This window comes from Coregonus lavaretus (assembly GCF_964263955.1).
Source record: "Coregonus lavaretus genome assembly, chromosome: 26".
Classification (NCBI taxonomy): Eukaryota; Metazoa; Chordata; class Actinopteri; order Salmoniformes; family Salmonidae; genus Coregonus; species Coregonus lavaretus.
The window spans coordinates 2,956,539-2,974,406 of record NC_140013.1 but is presented as its reverse complement, the minus strand read 5'-3'; the positions used below and the strand labels follow the sequence as shown (position 1 = coordinate 2,974,406).

Below are 17,868 nucleotides of genomic sequence, written 5' to 3'. Positions count from 1 at the left end.
TGAGCAATGGACATGAGACCGGTGGAAATGTGTCCTTTGGTCTGGAGTCCAAATTTGAGATTTTTGGTTCCAACCGCTGTGTCTTTGTGAGACGCGTTGTGGGTGAACGGATGATGTAAAGCATGTAGGAGGAGGTGTTATGGTGTGGGGGTACTTTGCTGGTGACACTGTCTGTGATTTTTTTAGAATTCAAGGCACACTTAACCAGCATGGCTACCACAGCATTCTACCGCGATATGCCATCCCATCTGGTTTGGGCTTAGTGGGACTATCATTTTATTTTTCAAAAGGACAATGACCCAACACACCTCCAGGCTGTGTAAGGGCTATTTTACGAAGAAGGAGAGCGATGGAGTGCTGCATCAGATGGTCCTCTGTAGCTCAGCTGGTAGAGCACGGCGCTTGTAACGCCAAGGTAGTGGGTTCGATCCCCGGGACCACCCATACACAAAAATGTATGCACGCACGACTGTAAGTCGCTTTGGATAAAAGCGTCTGCTAAATGGCATATTATTATTATTATTATTATTATAGATGACCTGCCCTCCACAATCCCCCGACCTAAACCCAATTGAGATGGATTGGGATGAGTCGGACGGCAGAGTGAAGGAAAAGCAGCCAACAAGTGCTCAGCATATGTGGGAACTCCTTCAAGACTGTTGGAAAAGCATTCCAGGTGAAACTGGTTGAGAGAATGCCAAGAGTGTGCAAAGCTGTTATCAAGGCAACGTGTGGCTATTTGAAGAGAACTGAGCCCGTTGAGCATAAAACGTCAACCCTGTTACCCATAGAAAGATAGGCTAGAAATTCTTTAACGATGTACATTTTTATGTGAAGCTTGCATTTAAATTGTCCCTCCCTGTTGCACACAACAAGTTTCACTTTATTGGCACTTACTATAGTACTTTTTATTTAACCCCTTGTTAAAAGTATGTGAAATTATTATAGATTTTTTTACCAAGTTACAATACCCAAAATGTACTATATTCATGGAATTACCCAACAATTACTAGGAGGACCCAGAGTTATTTCTAATCTTACCTAGTTGTCTGACCGTGTGTGTGTGTGTGTGTGTGTGTGTGTGTGTGTGTGTGTGCACGTCTCACCTCGTTGCCTGACCATCTCTTGTCTCCACTGTCCACGCTGTTGAAGCCAGAGTCCAGCGCTCCGTACGGCCGGCCAGGGTACAGCTCCTCCACACTAAGAGTACAGAAGATAAGATCAACTTTTAGACCACCTTGGGAACAAGAAGTGGGTCAAAACACAACGTCAAATGATATCAAACACTTGAGCTGTGATTTTTTTATTTTTATTTAACCTTCATTTAAGCAGGGAGTCATGCTGAGACCACGGTCTCTTTTGCAGATGAGTCCTGCATATACACATCAATTTCACAATATATGAAAAGCAAACAAAACACCAAAAGCAAAACACAATCATTTGAAACCAAGCAATTCAGTGAGTTGCAGTACAAAATAACTGTCTCACATGTGCAAATTCCAAGCTAAATCAAGGAAGTACTTGACCCAGGTACAGTGTGTGTCTAGGAGTATGGGGACAGTGGCAGTATCTATATGTGAGTGTATGTATACAGTGCATTCGGAATGTATTCAGACATCTTCCCTTTTTCCACATTTTGTTATGTTACAGCCTTATTTTAAAATGGATTAAATAAATAAAAATCCTGAATCTACACACAATACCCCATAATGACAAAGCGAAAACAGGTTTGTAGAAATTTTTGCAAATGTATAAAAAATTAAAAGCAGATATACCTTATTTACATAAGTATTAATGTAAATCTCTGTGGAGATGGGAGAACCTTCCAGAAGGACAAACATCTCTGAAGCACTCCACCAATCAGGCCTTTATGGTAGAGTGGCTAGACGGAAGCCACTGCTCAGGAAAAGGCACTCCACAGTAAAAGGCACATGACAGCCCGCTTGGAGTTTGCCAAAAGGCACCTAAAGGACTCTCAGACCATGAGAAACAAGATTCTCTGGTCTGATGAAACCAAGATTGAACTCTTTGGCCTCAATGCCAAGCGTCACGTCTGGAGGAAACCTGGCACCATCCCTACGGTGAAGCACGGTGGTGGCAGCATCATTCTGTGGGGATGTTTTTCAGCGGCAGGGACTGTAAGACTAGTCAGGATCAAGGCAAAGATGAACGGAGCAAAGTACAGAGAGATCCTTGATGAAAAGCTGCTCCAGAGCACTCAGGACCGCAGACTGGGGTGAAGGCTCACCTTCCAACAGGAAAACAACTTTAAGCACACAGCCAAGACAACGCAGGAGTGGCTTCGGGACAAGTCTGTGAATGTCCTTGAGTGGCCCAGCCAGAGCCTGAGGAGGGGCTTCCATCTGGCCACTCTATCATAAAGGCCTTATTGGTGGAGTGCTGCAGAGATGATTGTCCTTCTGGAAGGTTCTGTCAGAGTGACCAAGGCCCTTCTCCCCCGATTGCTCAGTTTGTCCGGGCGGCCAGCTCTAGGAAGAGTCTAAGTGGGTCCAATCTTTTTCCATTTAAGAATGATGGAGGCCACTGTGTTCTTGGGGACCTTCAATGCTGCATACATTTTTTGGTAACCTTCCCCAGCTCTACGGACAATTCCATCGACCTCATGGCTTGGTTTTTGCTCTGACATGCACTGTCAACTGTGGGACCTTATATAGACTGGTGTGTGCCTTTCCAAATCATGTCCAATCAATTGAATTTACCACAGGTGGACTCCAAGTTGTAGAAACATCTCAAGGATGATAAATGGAAAGAGGATGCACCTGAGCTCAATTTCGAGTCTCATTGCAAAGGGTCTGAATACTTATGTAAATCAAGTATTTCTGTTTTTTATTTGTAATACATTTGCATAAGTCTAAAAACCTGTTTTCGCTTTGTCATTATGGGGTATTGAATGTACTTTCTACCTTTTCTTTTTAACACTCCCTCACTTCCCATTTATCTCAATTTCTACCTCTCCTCACCAAACTCTGGACAGTTTCTTGTAGAGTAGCTTTGAACATTTACAGAGGGCTCTGAGAAAGCAAGAGATATTGTAGAGCAGAAAATATCAATATTGAGTGAGGGAGAGATAAAAGTAGACACTCTGACAGAGAAAGACAGGAGCAGGGAGACTCTTTCTGCCTCTCTCCAGCTGTTCCTCTGCACACAGCTGTTTCCAGGGCTGGCCTCTCTGCCTTATTATTGGCAGTGGAAGCGTATGTGTGTGTGTGTGTGTGTCTCACCAGGATCCGAAGGGGAGGGGTCTCCTGTCGTAGTCTGGGAGCTCAGGCGTAGTCTTGCTGGCCTCATTGTTCAGGTACTTAAATATATGGATCATCCCCTTTATACAAATCTGGGAATGATAGGGAAAGAAACACATGATAGACAATAGAAGGAACAGTTTGACTAGGTTATATTAACACATTTGTGTGGTGCAGGACATAATTGTATAGTCAGGCTGAGAGTTTGTGTGTTTCCTAGTCACTGACTAGGAGCAAAAAGTGTTTGTATAGTCGTGATTGTATAGTCAGACTGTGCGCGTGTGAGTTACCTGTGCGGGTGGGTTCTGTAGTGGGTTGTTGTCCAGCGCGATGCTCTGTAGGTGGCGCAGGTTGCGGTAACACACAGGGATAGACGTCACCTTGTTACAAGAGAAGTCCAGACGCACCAGGGGCAACTCAGACAGCTCTGTATGGACATAGGATACAGACAGTTTAACTTTAATCCCCTAGAGTCGATGGCCGCGCCCCGCGGAAATCTAATTAGCATAATCATAAAAAATAAGCCTGTTTAAGCTAGAGACATCTGTTTTTTTGCATGGGCAACGTCTCAATCCACCGCCAACTTCAGTCTGTAGCGTCCTAAGAGTTTGGGCTACACACTATATGACCCCTCTATGGAAAGGTGTTTTGCTCTAGGACGCCCACAAGACTCATCTGAAGGTAGCCCGGTAACAGTTTTAAAAAAATTATGCAAGTATACACTGAGTATACCAACCATTAGGAACACCTTAATATTGCGCCACCCGTTTTGCCCTCAGAACAACCTCAATTCGTCAGGGCATGGACTCTACAAGGTGTTGAAAGCGTTCCACAGGGATGCCGGCCCATGTTGACTCCAAGTTGGCTGGATGTCCTTTGGGTGGTGGAACATTGATACACACGGGAAACTGTGGAGTGTTAAAAACCCAGCAGTATTGCAGTTCTTGACACAAAAAACGGTACGCCTGGCACCTACCTACCAACCATACCCCGTTCAAAACGCACTTAAATATTTTGTTTGCCCATTCACCCTCAATGGCACACATACACAATCCATGTCTCAATTGTCTCAAGGCTTAAAAATCCTTCTTTAACATGTCTCCTTCCCTTCATCCTACTCTGATTGAAGTGGATTTAACAAGTGACATTAATAAGGGATCATAGATTTCACCTGGATTCACCTGGTCAGTCCATGTCATAAAAAGAGCAGAGGCTCTTAATGTTTTGTTTACTCAGTGTAAATGGACGTAGTTTAGTGCCAAAAAAAGGGGGGTTAAATTTGGGTAACATTTTAACAAATATAATTCCCCCCGTGTGTGTTGTCAAGCTCTAACACGCCAGATTGATCTAATCCAGTAATTGTGGTCTTCAACATTTTTATTCAAAATATACTGATGTGTGTGGTCCAGATGGTTTTGTGTGTGTGTGTGTGTGTGTGTGTGTTGACCAACGCGGGCCAGGTGGTTGAGTGTGTGTGTTGACCTGGGGGCAAGCGGGCCAGGTGATTGCGGCGGATGTTGAGGTCTCGCAGCGAGTCCAGCCGACCAACCTGAGGAGGGAGTGTCTGGATCTCATTACAACTCACGTCCTGTACATGGGGATGAGGAGAGAGAAGGAGAGTAGAGGAAGATGACGCCCTGGTTAAACGGTAATCAAACCACAACACAACACAAAGACACAACACAAAGACTACAATAACTGACAAATCAACATGTTGGTTTTGACACTAAAACAACACACAGCCGATACCCACGGCCAATTAAGCCGCAGCTGTGTATGTCTGTCTGTATTGGCCTGTACTGACCAGTTCTGTGAGCTGTAGTAGTTGGCCCAGCTCTTCGGGAAGGGAGACCAGCTTGTTGTTACAGGCGATCAGGACTTTCAACGGCAGACTACACACCGGGCTGGGCAGGGTCAACAACTGGTTTCGACTGAAATCCGGATGAAAGAAAGACAGACGAGAGAGGAGAGAGAAAATGTAAGAGACGTTTTTGACTGAAGCCTTAGTAAATTCATGTCTCCATTCAAATTCAAATAGTTGTGATGGTGGATGTTTTCATATGTATACTTGCAAGATGGCAAATGTTGTTGAATATTATCAAACAAAGTAAGTCACAATGTTCAACAATGTTAATAATAATAATATAATATGCCATTTAGCAGACGCTTTTATCCAAAGCGACTTACAGTCATGTGTGCATAAATGTTTACGTATGGGTGGTCCTGGGGATCGAACCCACTACCCTGGCGTTACAAGCACCATTGCTCTACCAATTGAGCTACAGAGGACCACGTTCTTGACATTCTATTGCCATTGTCTGGGAATACTTCCTACAAAACAGGTTGATGTTACAGACCATATATCTTTCAATCCTGTTTGTTTATCAGATTTGCTGTGACGTTTCTCCATTCCCAAAACAGAGCACTGCTTTAATCTTTGTTTATGAATGAACACTATTCCCTATTTAGTGCACTACTGGACCGGGGCACTATATAGGGAATAGGGTACCTTTGGGATGCAGACCATCTGTTTTAGGCATCACACGGGTGTGTGTAGTATGCATGCATAGGCCGTCTTTCTACGGTTAAGTGTACAAGTGTAATGTCAAATTTGTAAATAGATGTGTACATCAGTATTTACTCTACTGTGTGTGTATCCTATGGCCTGTGAGTGTGTGTGTCAGTGGTGGAAAAAGTACTCAACTGTCATACTTGAGTAAAAGTAATAGAAAATGACTCAAGTAAAAGTGAGTGTCACCCAGTAAAGCACTGCTTAAGTAAAAGTCTAAAAAGTATCTGGTTTTAAATGTACTTAAGTACAGTGGTCGAAAAAGTACTCAACTGTCATACTTGAATAAAAGTACAAAGTAAAAGCCATTCATCAAATTCCTTAAATTAAGTATACCAGACAGCACAATGTTCTTTTGTTTATTTTTATTTACGGACAGACAGGGGCACACTGACAATCCCACATAATTTACAAACACAGTATTTGTGTTAAGTGATTCTGTCAGATCAGAGGCAGTAGGAATGACAACGTGTTATATTCATAGGTGCATAGATATTTGTTCCTTTTTATTTTATTTTTTGTAGTATTCTTTCTTAAAACTCCATTGTTGGTTAAGGGCTTGTAAGTAAGCATTTCACTGTAAGGTCTACACCTGTTGTATTTGGCGCTTGTGACAAATACAATTTGATTTGAATTGAAATGCAACGAGCGCTTTTGGGTGTCAGGGAAAATGTATGGGAGTAAAAAGTACATATTTTCTAAAGTACAGATACCCCCAAAAATTACTTAAAGTGGCAATATGTCACTTTTTGGACGACCTGACCAAATTCACATTAAATGTGAGTTATAGCTCTACCATTTCTGCTTGAAAGTAAGTCTAAGAAGCAGTAGATATGTTCTGAGTGTGCTATTTATATGATTCCCGTCCTCAAGTTGTTTTTGTGTCTTACTTTCGGTTTTGTACACCAGCTTCAAACAGCTGAAACAACAATATTTTTGGTTATGGAAAATATACACTAGATGACCAAAAGTATGTGGACACCTGCTTGTCAAACATCTCATTCCAAAAATCATGGGCATTAATATTGAGTCGGTCCCCCCTTTGCTGCTATAACAGAGTCCACACTTCTGGGAAGGCTTTCCACTAGATGTTGGAACATTGCTGCGGGGACTTGCTTCCATTCAGCCACAAGAGCATTAGTGAGGTCGGGCACTGATGTTGGGCGATTAGGCCTGGTTCGCAGTCGGCGTTCCAATTCATCCCAAAGGTGTTTGATGGGGTTGAGGTCAGGGCTCTGTGCAGGCCAGTCAAGTTCTTCCACACCGATCTCGACAAACCATTTCCTTATGGACCCCGCTTTGTGCACGGGGGCAATGTCATGCTGAATCAGGAAAAGGCCTTCTCCAAACTGTTGCCACAAAGTTGGAAACACAGAATCGTCTAGAATGTCATTGTATGCTGTCGCGTTAAGATTTCCCTTCACTGGAACTAAGGGGCCTAGCCCGAAACATGAAAAACAGCCCCAGACCATTATTCCTCCTCCACCAAACTTTACAGTTGGCACTATGCATTGAGGCAGGTAGCGTTCTCCTGGCATCTGCCAAACCCAGATTAGTCTGTTGGACTGCCAGATGGTAAAGCGTGATTCATCACTCCAGAGTCCAATGGCGGCGAGCTTTACACCACACCAGCAAACGCTTGGAATTGCGCATGGTGAACTTAGGCTTGTGTGCGGCTGCTTGGCCATGGAAACCCATTTCATGAAGCTCCCGACGAACAGTTATTGTGCAGACGTTGCTTCCAGAGGCAGTTTGGAACTCAGTAGTGAGTGTTGCAACCGAGGACAGATGATTTTTATGCGCTACGCGCATCAGCACTCGGTGGTCCCATTCTGTGAGCTTGTGTGGCCTACCACTTCGCGGCTGAGCCATTGTTGCTCCTAAACGTATTACATTTACATTTACATTTACATTTTAGTCATTTAGCAGACGCTCTTATCCAGAGCGACTTACAGTTAAGTGAGTGCATACATTATTAATTTTTTTCATACAGTCCCCCTGTGGGAATCGAACACACAACCCTGGCGTTGCAAACGCCATGCTCTACCAACTGAGCTACATCCCTGCTACATCCCTTTATCACGGTGCTACGTAATACCGGATGGATTTCTGCCTGCTTGAACGCCAATTACTCAAAGATACACATGAAAACAAGCAAATCACCCAGGGAATCAATAGAACATTACTCGGAGATGCACAAAAACAATATAACATTCAAAATGGGTGAACCTTTCCTTTAACAGATACAGTTGAAGTCGGAAGTTTACATACACCTTAGCCAAATACATTTAAAAACTCAGTTTTTCACAATTCCTGACATTTAATCCTAGTATAGAATCCCTGTCTTAGGTCAGTTAGGATCACCACTTTATTTTAAGAATGTGAAATGTGAGAAGAGAATGATTTATTTCAGCTTTTATTTCTTTCATCACATTCCCAGTGGGTCAGAAGTTCACATACACTCAATTAGTATTTGGTAGCATTGCTTTTAAAATTGTTTAACTTGGGTCAAACGTTTCGGGTAGCCTTCCACAAGCTTCCCACAATAAGAGCTGGTGTAACTGAGTCAGGTTTGTAGGCCTCCATGCTCGCACACGCTTTTTCAGTTTTGCCTCCAAATGTTCTATAGGATTGAGGTCAGGGCTTTGTGATGGCCACTCCAATACCTTGAATTTGTTGTCCTTAAGCCATTTTGCCAAAACTTTGGAAGTATGCTTGGGGTCATTGTCCCATTTGAAAGACCCATTTGTGACCAAGCTTTAACTTCCTGACTGATGTCTTGAGATGTTGCTTCAATATATCCACATAATTTTCCTTCCTCATGATGCCATCTATTTTGTGAAGTGCACCAGTCCCTCCTGCAGCAAAGCACCCCCACAGCATGATGCTGCCACCCCCGTGCTTCACGGTTGGGATGGTGTTCTTCGGCTTGCAAGCTACCCCCTTTTTCCTCCAAACATAACGATGGTCATTATGGCCAAACAGTTCTATTTTTGTTTCATCAGACCAGAGGACATTTCTCCAAAAAGTACGATCTTTGTCCCCATGTGCAGTTGCAAACCGTAGTCTGGCTTTTTTTATGGCGGTTTTGGAGCAGTGGCTTCATCCTTCCTGAGCGGCCTTTCAGGTTATGTCGATATAGGACTCGTTTTACTGTGGATATAGATACTTTTGTACCGGTTTCCTCCAGCATCTTCACAAGGTCCTTTGCTGTTGTTCTGGGATTTATTTGCACTTTTCGCACCAAAGTACGTTCATCTCTAGGAGACAGAACGTGTCTCCTTCCTGAGCGGTATGATGGCTGCGTGGTCCCATGTTGTTTATACTTGCCTACTATTGTTTGTACAGATGAACATGGTACCTTCAGGCGTTTGGAAATTGCTCCCAAGGATGAACCAGACTTGTGGAGGTCTACACATTTTTTTCTGAGGTCTTGGCTGATTTCTTTTGATTTTCCCATGATGTCAAGCAAAGAGCCACTGAGTTTGAAGGTAGGCCTTGAAATAAATCCACAGGTACACCTCCAATTGACTCAAATTATGTCAATTAGCCTATCAGAAGCTTCTAAAGCCATGACATCATTTTCTGGAATTTTCCAAGCTGTTTAAAGGCACAGTCAACTTAGTGTATGTAAACTTCTGACCCACTGGAATTGTGATACAGTGAATTATAAGTGAAAAAATCTGTCTGTAAACAATTGTTAGAAAAATTACTTGTGTCATGCACAAAGTAGATGTCCTAACCGACTTGCCAAAACTATAGTTTGTTAACAAGAAATTTGTGGAGTGGTTGAAAAACGAGTTTTAATGACTCCAACCTAAGTGTATGTAAACTTCCGACTTCATAAAGGAAAATGTGTCTTAGAAAACATCAGAAAAAGTCTTAAAAAGGTATTATGAAATAGCCCTACATCAAAACACAATAATGTTGAAGTAAAGACCCCTGTCAACTAATATCAACATATATATTTCGTTTTGGATACATTTTTCTGCCTTCTGTAAGTTTAAGAAACATTGCCTTGTGCCTTGAAATTCTGTTACCAAAAACCTACATATCTTTAAGATATTTTCTAAATTCTCTCCCTCACTAGGGAGGATAATGAAAGTTCACAGAAGTAACAAGTAAAGGTAGACCTATCAATTAGTTCGTGTTTTTTACTTCACAATAACAGCACTTACAGTTGACCGGGGCAGCTCTAGCAGGGCAGACATTTTACAAACTGACTTGTTGGAAAGGTGGCATCCTATGACGGTGCCACGTTCAAAGTCACTGACTTCTTCAATAAGGCCATTCTACTGCCAATGTTTGTCTATGGAGATTACATGGCTGTGTGCTTTTAGACACCTGTCTGCAACGGGTGTGGCTGAAATATCCGAATCCACTCATTTGAAGGGGTATCCACATACATTTGTATATATAGTGTATTTCACAGTGGTTTAGATGGTACAATGATTCTCTACACCAGGGTTCGTTCATCAACTAGGTTTGGCCTCGGGCCAAATTTTTTCTGAGCTAATAGTCGGCGGGCCAGAACATTACTAGCATATAATATTAGCACAATAGGCCTACACTACAAATTGAACATTTTTTACGCATCTGCCTAGTACATAATACATTCAATGCCAATAGCATAATGATTACACTCATAAAATCATTGTCTCTTCTATTCAATTATTATTTTTGTCTATTTCGCTGTGCGTTGATTGGTGGGGGAAAACAGGTCTACTGTAGGCTACAATACTTTTTTTAACGTCAACATTCGTTCAGAACAATTAGTTTGCTAGCAAGAGGAAATGTCACTCAAAAAGTATCAAAAGGTGGATAATAAAAATCTAAGTTTCAGGGAAGAATAGACAGAGAGATATGCATTAATCTTACCACCGTTCTCCAATGCCAAGCCAGTGTGTCTTATTTGCAACGAAACTGTATTTGTTTGTGAAGAATTCAATCTCATACGTCACTGAATCTAAGCATGGTACTTTCAAAGTGGTCTTCCCGCCCCAGACAGAGGCCTGACCCAGAAAAATGTAAGCGTTAACACACGGAAGCAGAATCCTCCTTCGTGGCCTGACCCAACAACAGAAGGTCACAAGTGCCTCCCTAAAAGTGTCCTGGGTTCTAACCAAACAACGTGCCCTTCACAGACGCGGAGGTATTTAAAAAGTGCATGGTGACAGCTTTGGAGGCTACCGACAAGTCTATGGATAGCATAATTGCGTTTGTCAAACAGGTGCCCCCGTCTGCGTCAACAGCCGGCCGCCGCGTCCATGCACTGGCGGATGATGTGCATAGGATTGTTCTGGAGAGGTTCAATCAGGCTAAGCATTTATCCCTGGCTATTGACGAGAGTACTGACAACACCGATGTAGCACAGTTGTGTGTATATGTCCGTTATTTATATATTTGTTAGTAGTATTTTTATTGGAATTTCACAAATTTTCTCCCACATTAAGAGATACGGTAACAAAGATAAAAGAAGAATGACAAAGAAAATACAAATTAAACAAACAAACAGAAATTAAACACAGAAACTCAGTTTAAATAAAGGAATTAGGTCCAACACATGGAACGTACAGTGTAATCCTGAGACAAGTAAACACCATTCTAAGAAAATCCTTGCAGCATGAAAGCTGATAAATCAGGTTCTAGGTAATTCAAATAAGGTTCCCACACTTTGTAGAACTGATCTGTTTAAGAATGTGCCATAGCCTCTGTTTTACTTAAATGAATCTTGTAGCCTGAGAATACACTGAATAATTCAATAATATTAACAAGAGATGTAATTTAAATCTCGGGGCTAGAGATGAATATCAAAACATCATCAGCATACAAGCTTATTTTATGATGAACATCAACAATTAGCAGACCCTGTATAGCAGGCGTTACTCTGATGGCCTCTGCCAGCGGTTCCATAACGAGCGCAAATAGGAGAGGGGACAAAGGACAGCCCTGTCTGGTACCTCTGTGTGTGGATAAGTTATTTGAACTTAGTATCCTTTGTTGGTAGGCTTGAATAACATTAAGAAGCCGCCTGACATTATTACATGAGTTACGGCCCTTAAATGAAGCCAGTTTGCAATAAGTTCTCTAGTTGTGTGGCTAGGATTTTAGAAAGCAATTTTCTATCCACGTTCAGAAGGGCAACAAGGTCTGTACGAGGAACAAGACTCTGGGCATTTTCCCTTTTTGAGAATAAGTGATCGTTAGCTTCCCTCAGAGTTTGAGGGAGGTGGTCATTTGAAAATGAGTGGTTAAACATATCAAGCAATGGCTCAAGGATCAGGCTTTGGAACTCCTTATAGAACTCACTACAAAACCTGTCCGGTCCTGAGGCCCTACCATTTTGCAGATCCTCAATAGCAAACATTATCTCTTCTTTGGTAATAGGGGCATTATGGAGAGACCTCTGAAATAGTCGGGAGCTCAATCTTAGAAAATAAGTCCTCCATTAGTTTGGGTGCATCATTTGTCCATTCTGAGGCATAAATATTTGCATAACATTTGTTAAATGACAAATTTATCCATTTGTTTTCATATAAATGGTTGCCATCAGAATCATTAATATTGGCAATTGACTGGGAGTCTGCTTTCTTTTTAGCTAGGTACGCCAAATATTTTCCTGGTTTATCGCCATGTTCATAAAGCTTTTGCCTGACAAATCTCATTTTCTTAGGAGAGAGTCCAACGTTGATCTAAGGACTGATATTTCCTTTAATAGGGCAGGAGTGGGAATTTTAATGTAATCCTTCTCTTTAGTTGCCAATTCATCCTCTAATGTTTTTTGCTTTTCAAGTTTTTTCCGCCTCTTAGTGGCTGAGTATGACATAATTAGACCTCTGGCGTACGCTTTACAGGTTTCCCAAAGAAGCGAGGGGTTATCTGTGGATTGAGAGTTAGAGAAAAATGCTTTAAACTTTGTGATAAAATATGATGTAAATGTATGGTTTTTAAGAATGGTTTTATTCAGTCTCCAGTGTCTTGATGGATTGGGTGTCCCTTTGAGTTTTATGTCCAGGATCAACTCAGCGTGATCAGATATGACTATGCTTCCTATATTAGCAGAGAAAACAGACTGCAAAGACTTCCTGGGCATAAAAAAAGTAATCTATTCTAGTCTGACATCCATGGGGTGCAGAGAAAAAGGTCAATTCTCTGTTGGGTTCTCCAGACATCAGCATACCCCTGTCATGACTGTCCTGTGAGGATCCAAATAGGTCAGATCAGGTTTCCAATGAATAACTTCAACCAGACCCCCCTCTCACCCACAGAGGGATAGGGATGTGATTTGAGAACGCTATAAGAGATAATTGTTTTCCTTAAGCTTTGCACAGTAAATAGTCTCGCCCCCGAGTGAGGTCAGAGATCGTGTCAGCCTGACGGAACCGGCCCTTTCGAGCAGAGTGTATAAAAGGATGGGTTATGAATTAACATATCAGACCAGAAAACGTGAAAGCGGCAGCTACACATTTAAAATGGTTAGAATTCTGAATTGCAACACGAGGTGGAGAAGGAAAACTCACCTCCTGGACAAATCACTGGTACAACTGATTAGCTGTCCTAAGTAAAGTATCTTCTAAAGCGAATTTAAGTAGGCCCATCCTATTACTCTGCTCAACTCATTGTATTACGCTACTCTAATCACCCCACCATCGATACGGCTGGCTAGCCTATCTTCAAAGAAGCAACTTCCAGAGCGATGGGAAGGAAAATCAATTATGTAGTTCTGTTCAGGACTACATGACAAATCATTGGAGACCGGACAACTACGAAGAAAGACATTATGAACCATTTTGGACAAGAAGAGCCTTGCAAGCATGCCGCGGAAAGACCCAACCCCTTTCCAAGGCGGCCCGGTTCACCGAGAGATCCCTGGCTAATTAAGACATTTCACGTAAATACATCCATGTTTTCTTACTCAAAGCGGGCGGCGGTTCGTGTGCCAAGTATGTAATTACTGTAGGTTAGAGTAGTTTCTGAATGTATCAAGATTAAGTGTCACTGTCCCTCTCTTTCTTCCTCTTCCTCTCTTCTTTAACAAGCCATGTTGTTGTCATTCCACTAGGGACCTGTTTTCTCCAGTCAATAACCGGTGCAGAGTGTGTATGTTTATCCTGTGTTCCCATTTAATTAGCTAGTAAATAAATAATTAAACAATTTGTGTAGTACTGAATCATAAGTAAGGCTCGTGTTTCTGCAGATGCAAGGAGGTTACGACGTTCAGAATGATGATATGATACGAGGTTATGATTAATAAGTTGACTGTTTATAGATGTGATAGGTAAAGACCTTTTAGAGTTTAATTCAGGAGATGGTAACTCTTTAAAGAACCGCTCTCGTGGTGCCCCAGATCCTAATTAGTTAATTGTTACATGATTAATTTAAATTGGGTAACAATTAAACATAGTTAGTTAGAGATAAGTCTTCAGATTAATGTTAAAGTCACATCACCCCAGATCATCACAAATAGCTTTAAGCAACCAAGCTTGAGGAGAGGGTGAAGCTATGCTGCTGGGAAACTTGTCAATAAGGGGGTTCAACAAACAATTAAAATCTCCAACAACCACAGCATTATCTGAGTTTAATTCTGAGAAGTCTATAAATACCTTAGTGAGGAAATCAGGGGGGTGGGCAGGGGGGAAGTAAATATGAATTATTGCCCTTAATAACAAAACTACCAAATGTATCTTTCATACAATTCAAAAAAATAGAACTCTTACCCTTTTAATAGGATTATGGCTCCCTCTAATGTACCATGTACATAAACGCAGTCTGTTACCTGCCATTGCACTTTGACCAACCAATATACAGACTGAATCCTACTGCAAAGATAAGGTGGTACCTTTCCCCATGTGTTGAACTCCCCATTTTCACCAAGCCTAAACAGACTATTTGAATCCTGAACCCGAACTATAATACACCTGAAAAATAAACATGTGAAGTTCCAAAGGGGTTTTTCCCGCCAGCTAACTTGCAGGGGATTTCAACTCTCCAATGTAGAATCTTAAGGCTGCATAACCACTCTATAGCCTCACCATTTACACATAAGAAAATTAAAATCAATAAAAGAATATTGACACCAAGCCTGGGCACCAATATAGATTCACACAGATCTCAGGTCTGAGCTATGGCAGCAGTTACTGTAGCAAAGAAAATACAACATTTACTGAATAAGAGCACTTGAGAACTCACATCACTGCTTCATGACCAGATTTGAATAAAGTCATCCAACGCTGCAAAGGCGCAGTGTAAAGTTATTTACCCGAGAGAGTCAATAAACGCAGCAGCCTGTTCAGGTGTGTAAGGCTTCTTAGGCGTTCCATTGACCATAATCTTCAGTGTAATATCAAATAAATTCATTTGCATTTTAAATGAGGGAAATAAGTATTTGACCGCCTCTTAATCAGAAAGATTTCTGGCTCCCAGGTGTCTTTTATACAGGTAACAAACTGGGATTAGGAGCACACTCTTAAAGGGAGTGCTCCTATTCTCAGTTTGTTACCTGTATAAAAGACACCTGTCCACAGAAGCAATCAATCAGATTCCAAACTCTCCACCATGGCCAAGACCAAAGAGCTCTCCAAGGATGTCAGGGACAAGATTGTAGACCTACACAAGGCTGGAATGGGCTACAAGACCATCGCCAAGCATCTTGGTGAGAAGGTGACAACAGTTGGTGCGATTATTCGCAAATGGAAGAAACACAAAAGAACTGTCAATCTCCCTCGGCCTGGGGCTCCATACAAGATCTCACCTCGTGGAGTTGCAATAATCATGAGAACGGTGAGGAATCAGCCCAGAACTACATGGGAGGATCTTGTCAATGATCTCAAGGCAGCTGGGACCATAGTCACCAAGAAAGCAATTGGTAACACACTACGCCGTGAAGGACTGAAATCCTGCACCGCCCGCAAGGTCCCCCTGCTCAAGAAAGCACATATACAGGCCCGTCTGAAGTTCACCAATGAACATCTGAATTATTCAGAGGAGAACTGTGTGAAAGTGTTGTGGTCAGATGAGACCAAAATGGAGCTCTTTGGCATCAACTCAACTCGTCGTGTTTGGAGGAGGAGGAATGCTGCCTATGACCCCAAGAACACCATCCCCACCGTCAAACATGGAGGTGGAAACATTATGCTTTGGGGGTGTTTTTCTGCTAAGGGGACAGGACAACTTCACAGCATCAAAGGGACAATGGACAGGGCCATGTACCGTCAAATCTTGGGTGAGAACCTCCTTCCCTCAGCCAGGGCATTGAAAATGGGTCGTGGATGGGTATTCCAGAATGACAATTACCCAAAACACACGGCCAAGGCAACAAAGGAGTGGCTCAAGAAGAAGCACATTAAGGTCCTGGAGTGGCCTAGCCAGTCTCCAGACCTTAATCCCATAGAAAATCTGTGGAGGGAGCTGAAGGTACGAGTTGTCAAACGTCAGGCTCGAAACCTTAATGACTTGGAGAAGATCTGCAAAGAGGAGTGGAACAAAATCCCTCCTGAGATGTGTGCAAACCTGGTGGCCAACTACAAGAAACATCTGACCTCTGTGATTGCCAACAAGGGTTTTGCCACCAAGTACTAAGTCATGTTTTGCAGAGGGGTCAAATACTTATTTCCCTCATTAAAATGCAAATCAATGTATAACATTTTTGACATGCGTTTTTCTGGATTTTTTTGTTGTTATTCTGTCTCTCACTGTTCAAATAAACCTACCATTAAAATTATAGACTGATAATTTCTTTGTCAGTGGGCAAACATACAAAATCAGCAGGGGATCAAATACTTTTTTTTCCCTCACTGTAGGCCTACACTATACTGTAGCCCTCTTGTTGTTTGTTAAGTCAAATTAAGATTATTGTTGCAATGAATTACTCTACTGGTGTAGGTTTTCTACATCTGTTGCTGTGCGCCACTTGCATAACAAGTTAGCTATATTTTCAGCACCAGGCGTTGTTCACCTATTGATTGCGCTGCGGTTGCAGCTTTACATTTCAGCACCACAAAATGGTCCGCTTTTTAAATTGACTGTCTGCATTCTCTCTTCTCATGAATGAAGTTAAAATGTAACTTCTGCATTATTTAGGTGGGCTAACTTCCTTCTTGGGACATTGCATTTGGGGCTTTTTGCATCTCGGGTCCGAGATGTTTTTATTATTATTATTATTATTATTATTATTATTATAAAACAAAACAAAAAATACAAAAAATATTATTTGAGTGGCCAAAACATATTGCTGGTGGGCCAGATTTGGCCGCCAGCTGGGGAACCCTGCCCTACACTATACTAGCTTATTTTGTCAAATAAACTGAAATTATGCAAACGAGTTTTAGCAACCAGGAAATGGCAGAGCAATTTCTGCATAGTGCAACTTTAAGTACTTTACACCACTGGTGTGTGTGTGCACGCCCGTTACCTTATGTTCAGGTAGGTGAGGGCCTGGAGATTGAGCAGACTCTCAGGCAGCGAGCGCAGGCAGTTCTGGTAGAGGTTCAGGTGTTCCAGAGAGACAAACGTACACACCTCCACGGGCAGCTCTGGCAGACGGTTACGGGACAGATCTAAAACAAGGGGAGAGAGACGTAGATGTCATGCCACAGTTTATTTAATTCATTTATTCAACCCTTTATTTGACCAGGTGAGTTGGCTGGTTTTGTTTTCACACCTGTAGGTGTCCTAGTGTTAGGGCAGTTAGTGCAGACTGATATTTTCTATTTCGACCCTTATTTTTACCAAGTTGGTTGAGAACACATTCTAATTTACAGCCATCCTGGGGGTGGCCACTGGCCAGGACGGCAAGAAAGGCTGTGTTGGGGATCTTGCCAGGGTGTTATTCACTAGGTACCAAATAGAAAACGTACTCAAACAGGGAGTGATTACTTGAACTTGGTCTGCACTAATGTATAAAACCCAGGACATTGGGGCCCAACCCAACCCCTACTAATGTGGCAAGTGCCATGGGATCTGTAAGGACATCGGTTGTCATCTCAACTGAAGGACGGCACCCTTTACAGGGCAGTGTCCCCAGTCACTGTCCTTGGGAAA

General features: G+C 42.2%; 1 protein-coding gene across 1 annotated transcript in view; it reads right to left on the bottom strand.

The window, feature by feature from the left end:
- LOC311102137 (DISP complex protein LRCH3-like) overlaps window positions 1–17,868 on the bottom strand; it is a 65,290-nt gene that overhangs the window by 21,901 nt on the left and 25,521 nt on the right. Inside the window, exons 2-7 of the mRNA XM_084143369.1 lie at window positions 17,240–17,384; window positions 5,065–5,191; window positions 4,743–4,848; window positions 3,551–3,687; window positions 3,243–3,352; window positions 1,107–1,200 (exon numbers count right to left, since the gene is read on the bottom strand). Of these exons, the coding sequence (XP_083999495.1) occupies window positions 1,107–1,200; window positions 3,243–3,352; window positions 3,551–3,687; window positions 4,743–4,848; window positions 5,065–5,191; window positions 17,240–17,384 (719 nt within the window). The remainder of the gene's footprint in view (window positions 1–1,106; window positions 1,201–3,242; window positions 3,353–3,550; window positions 3,688–4,742; window positions 4,849–5,064; window positions 5,192–17,239; window positions 17,385–17,868) is intronic.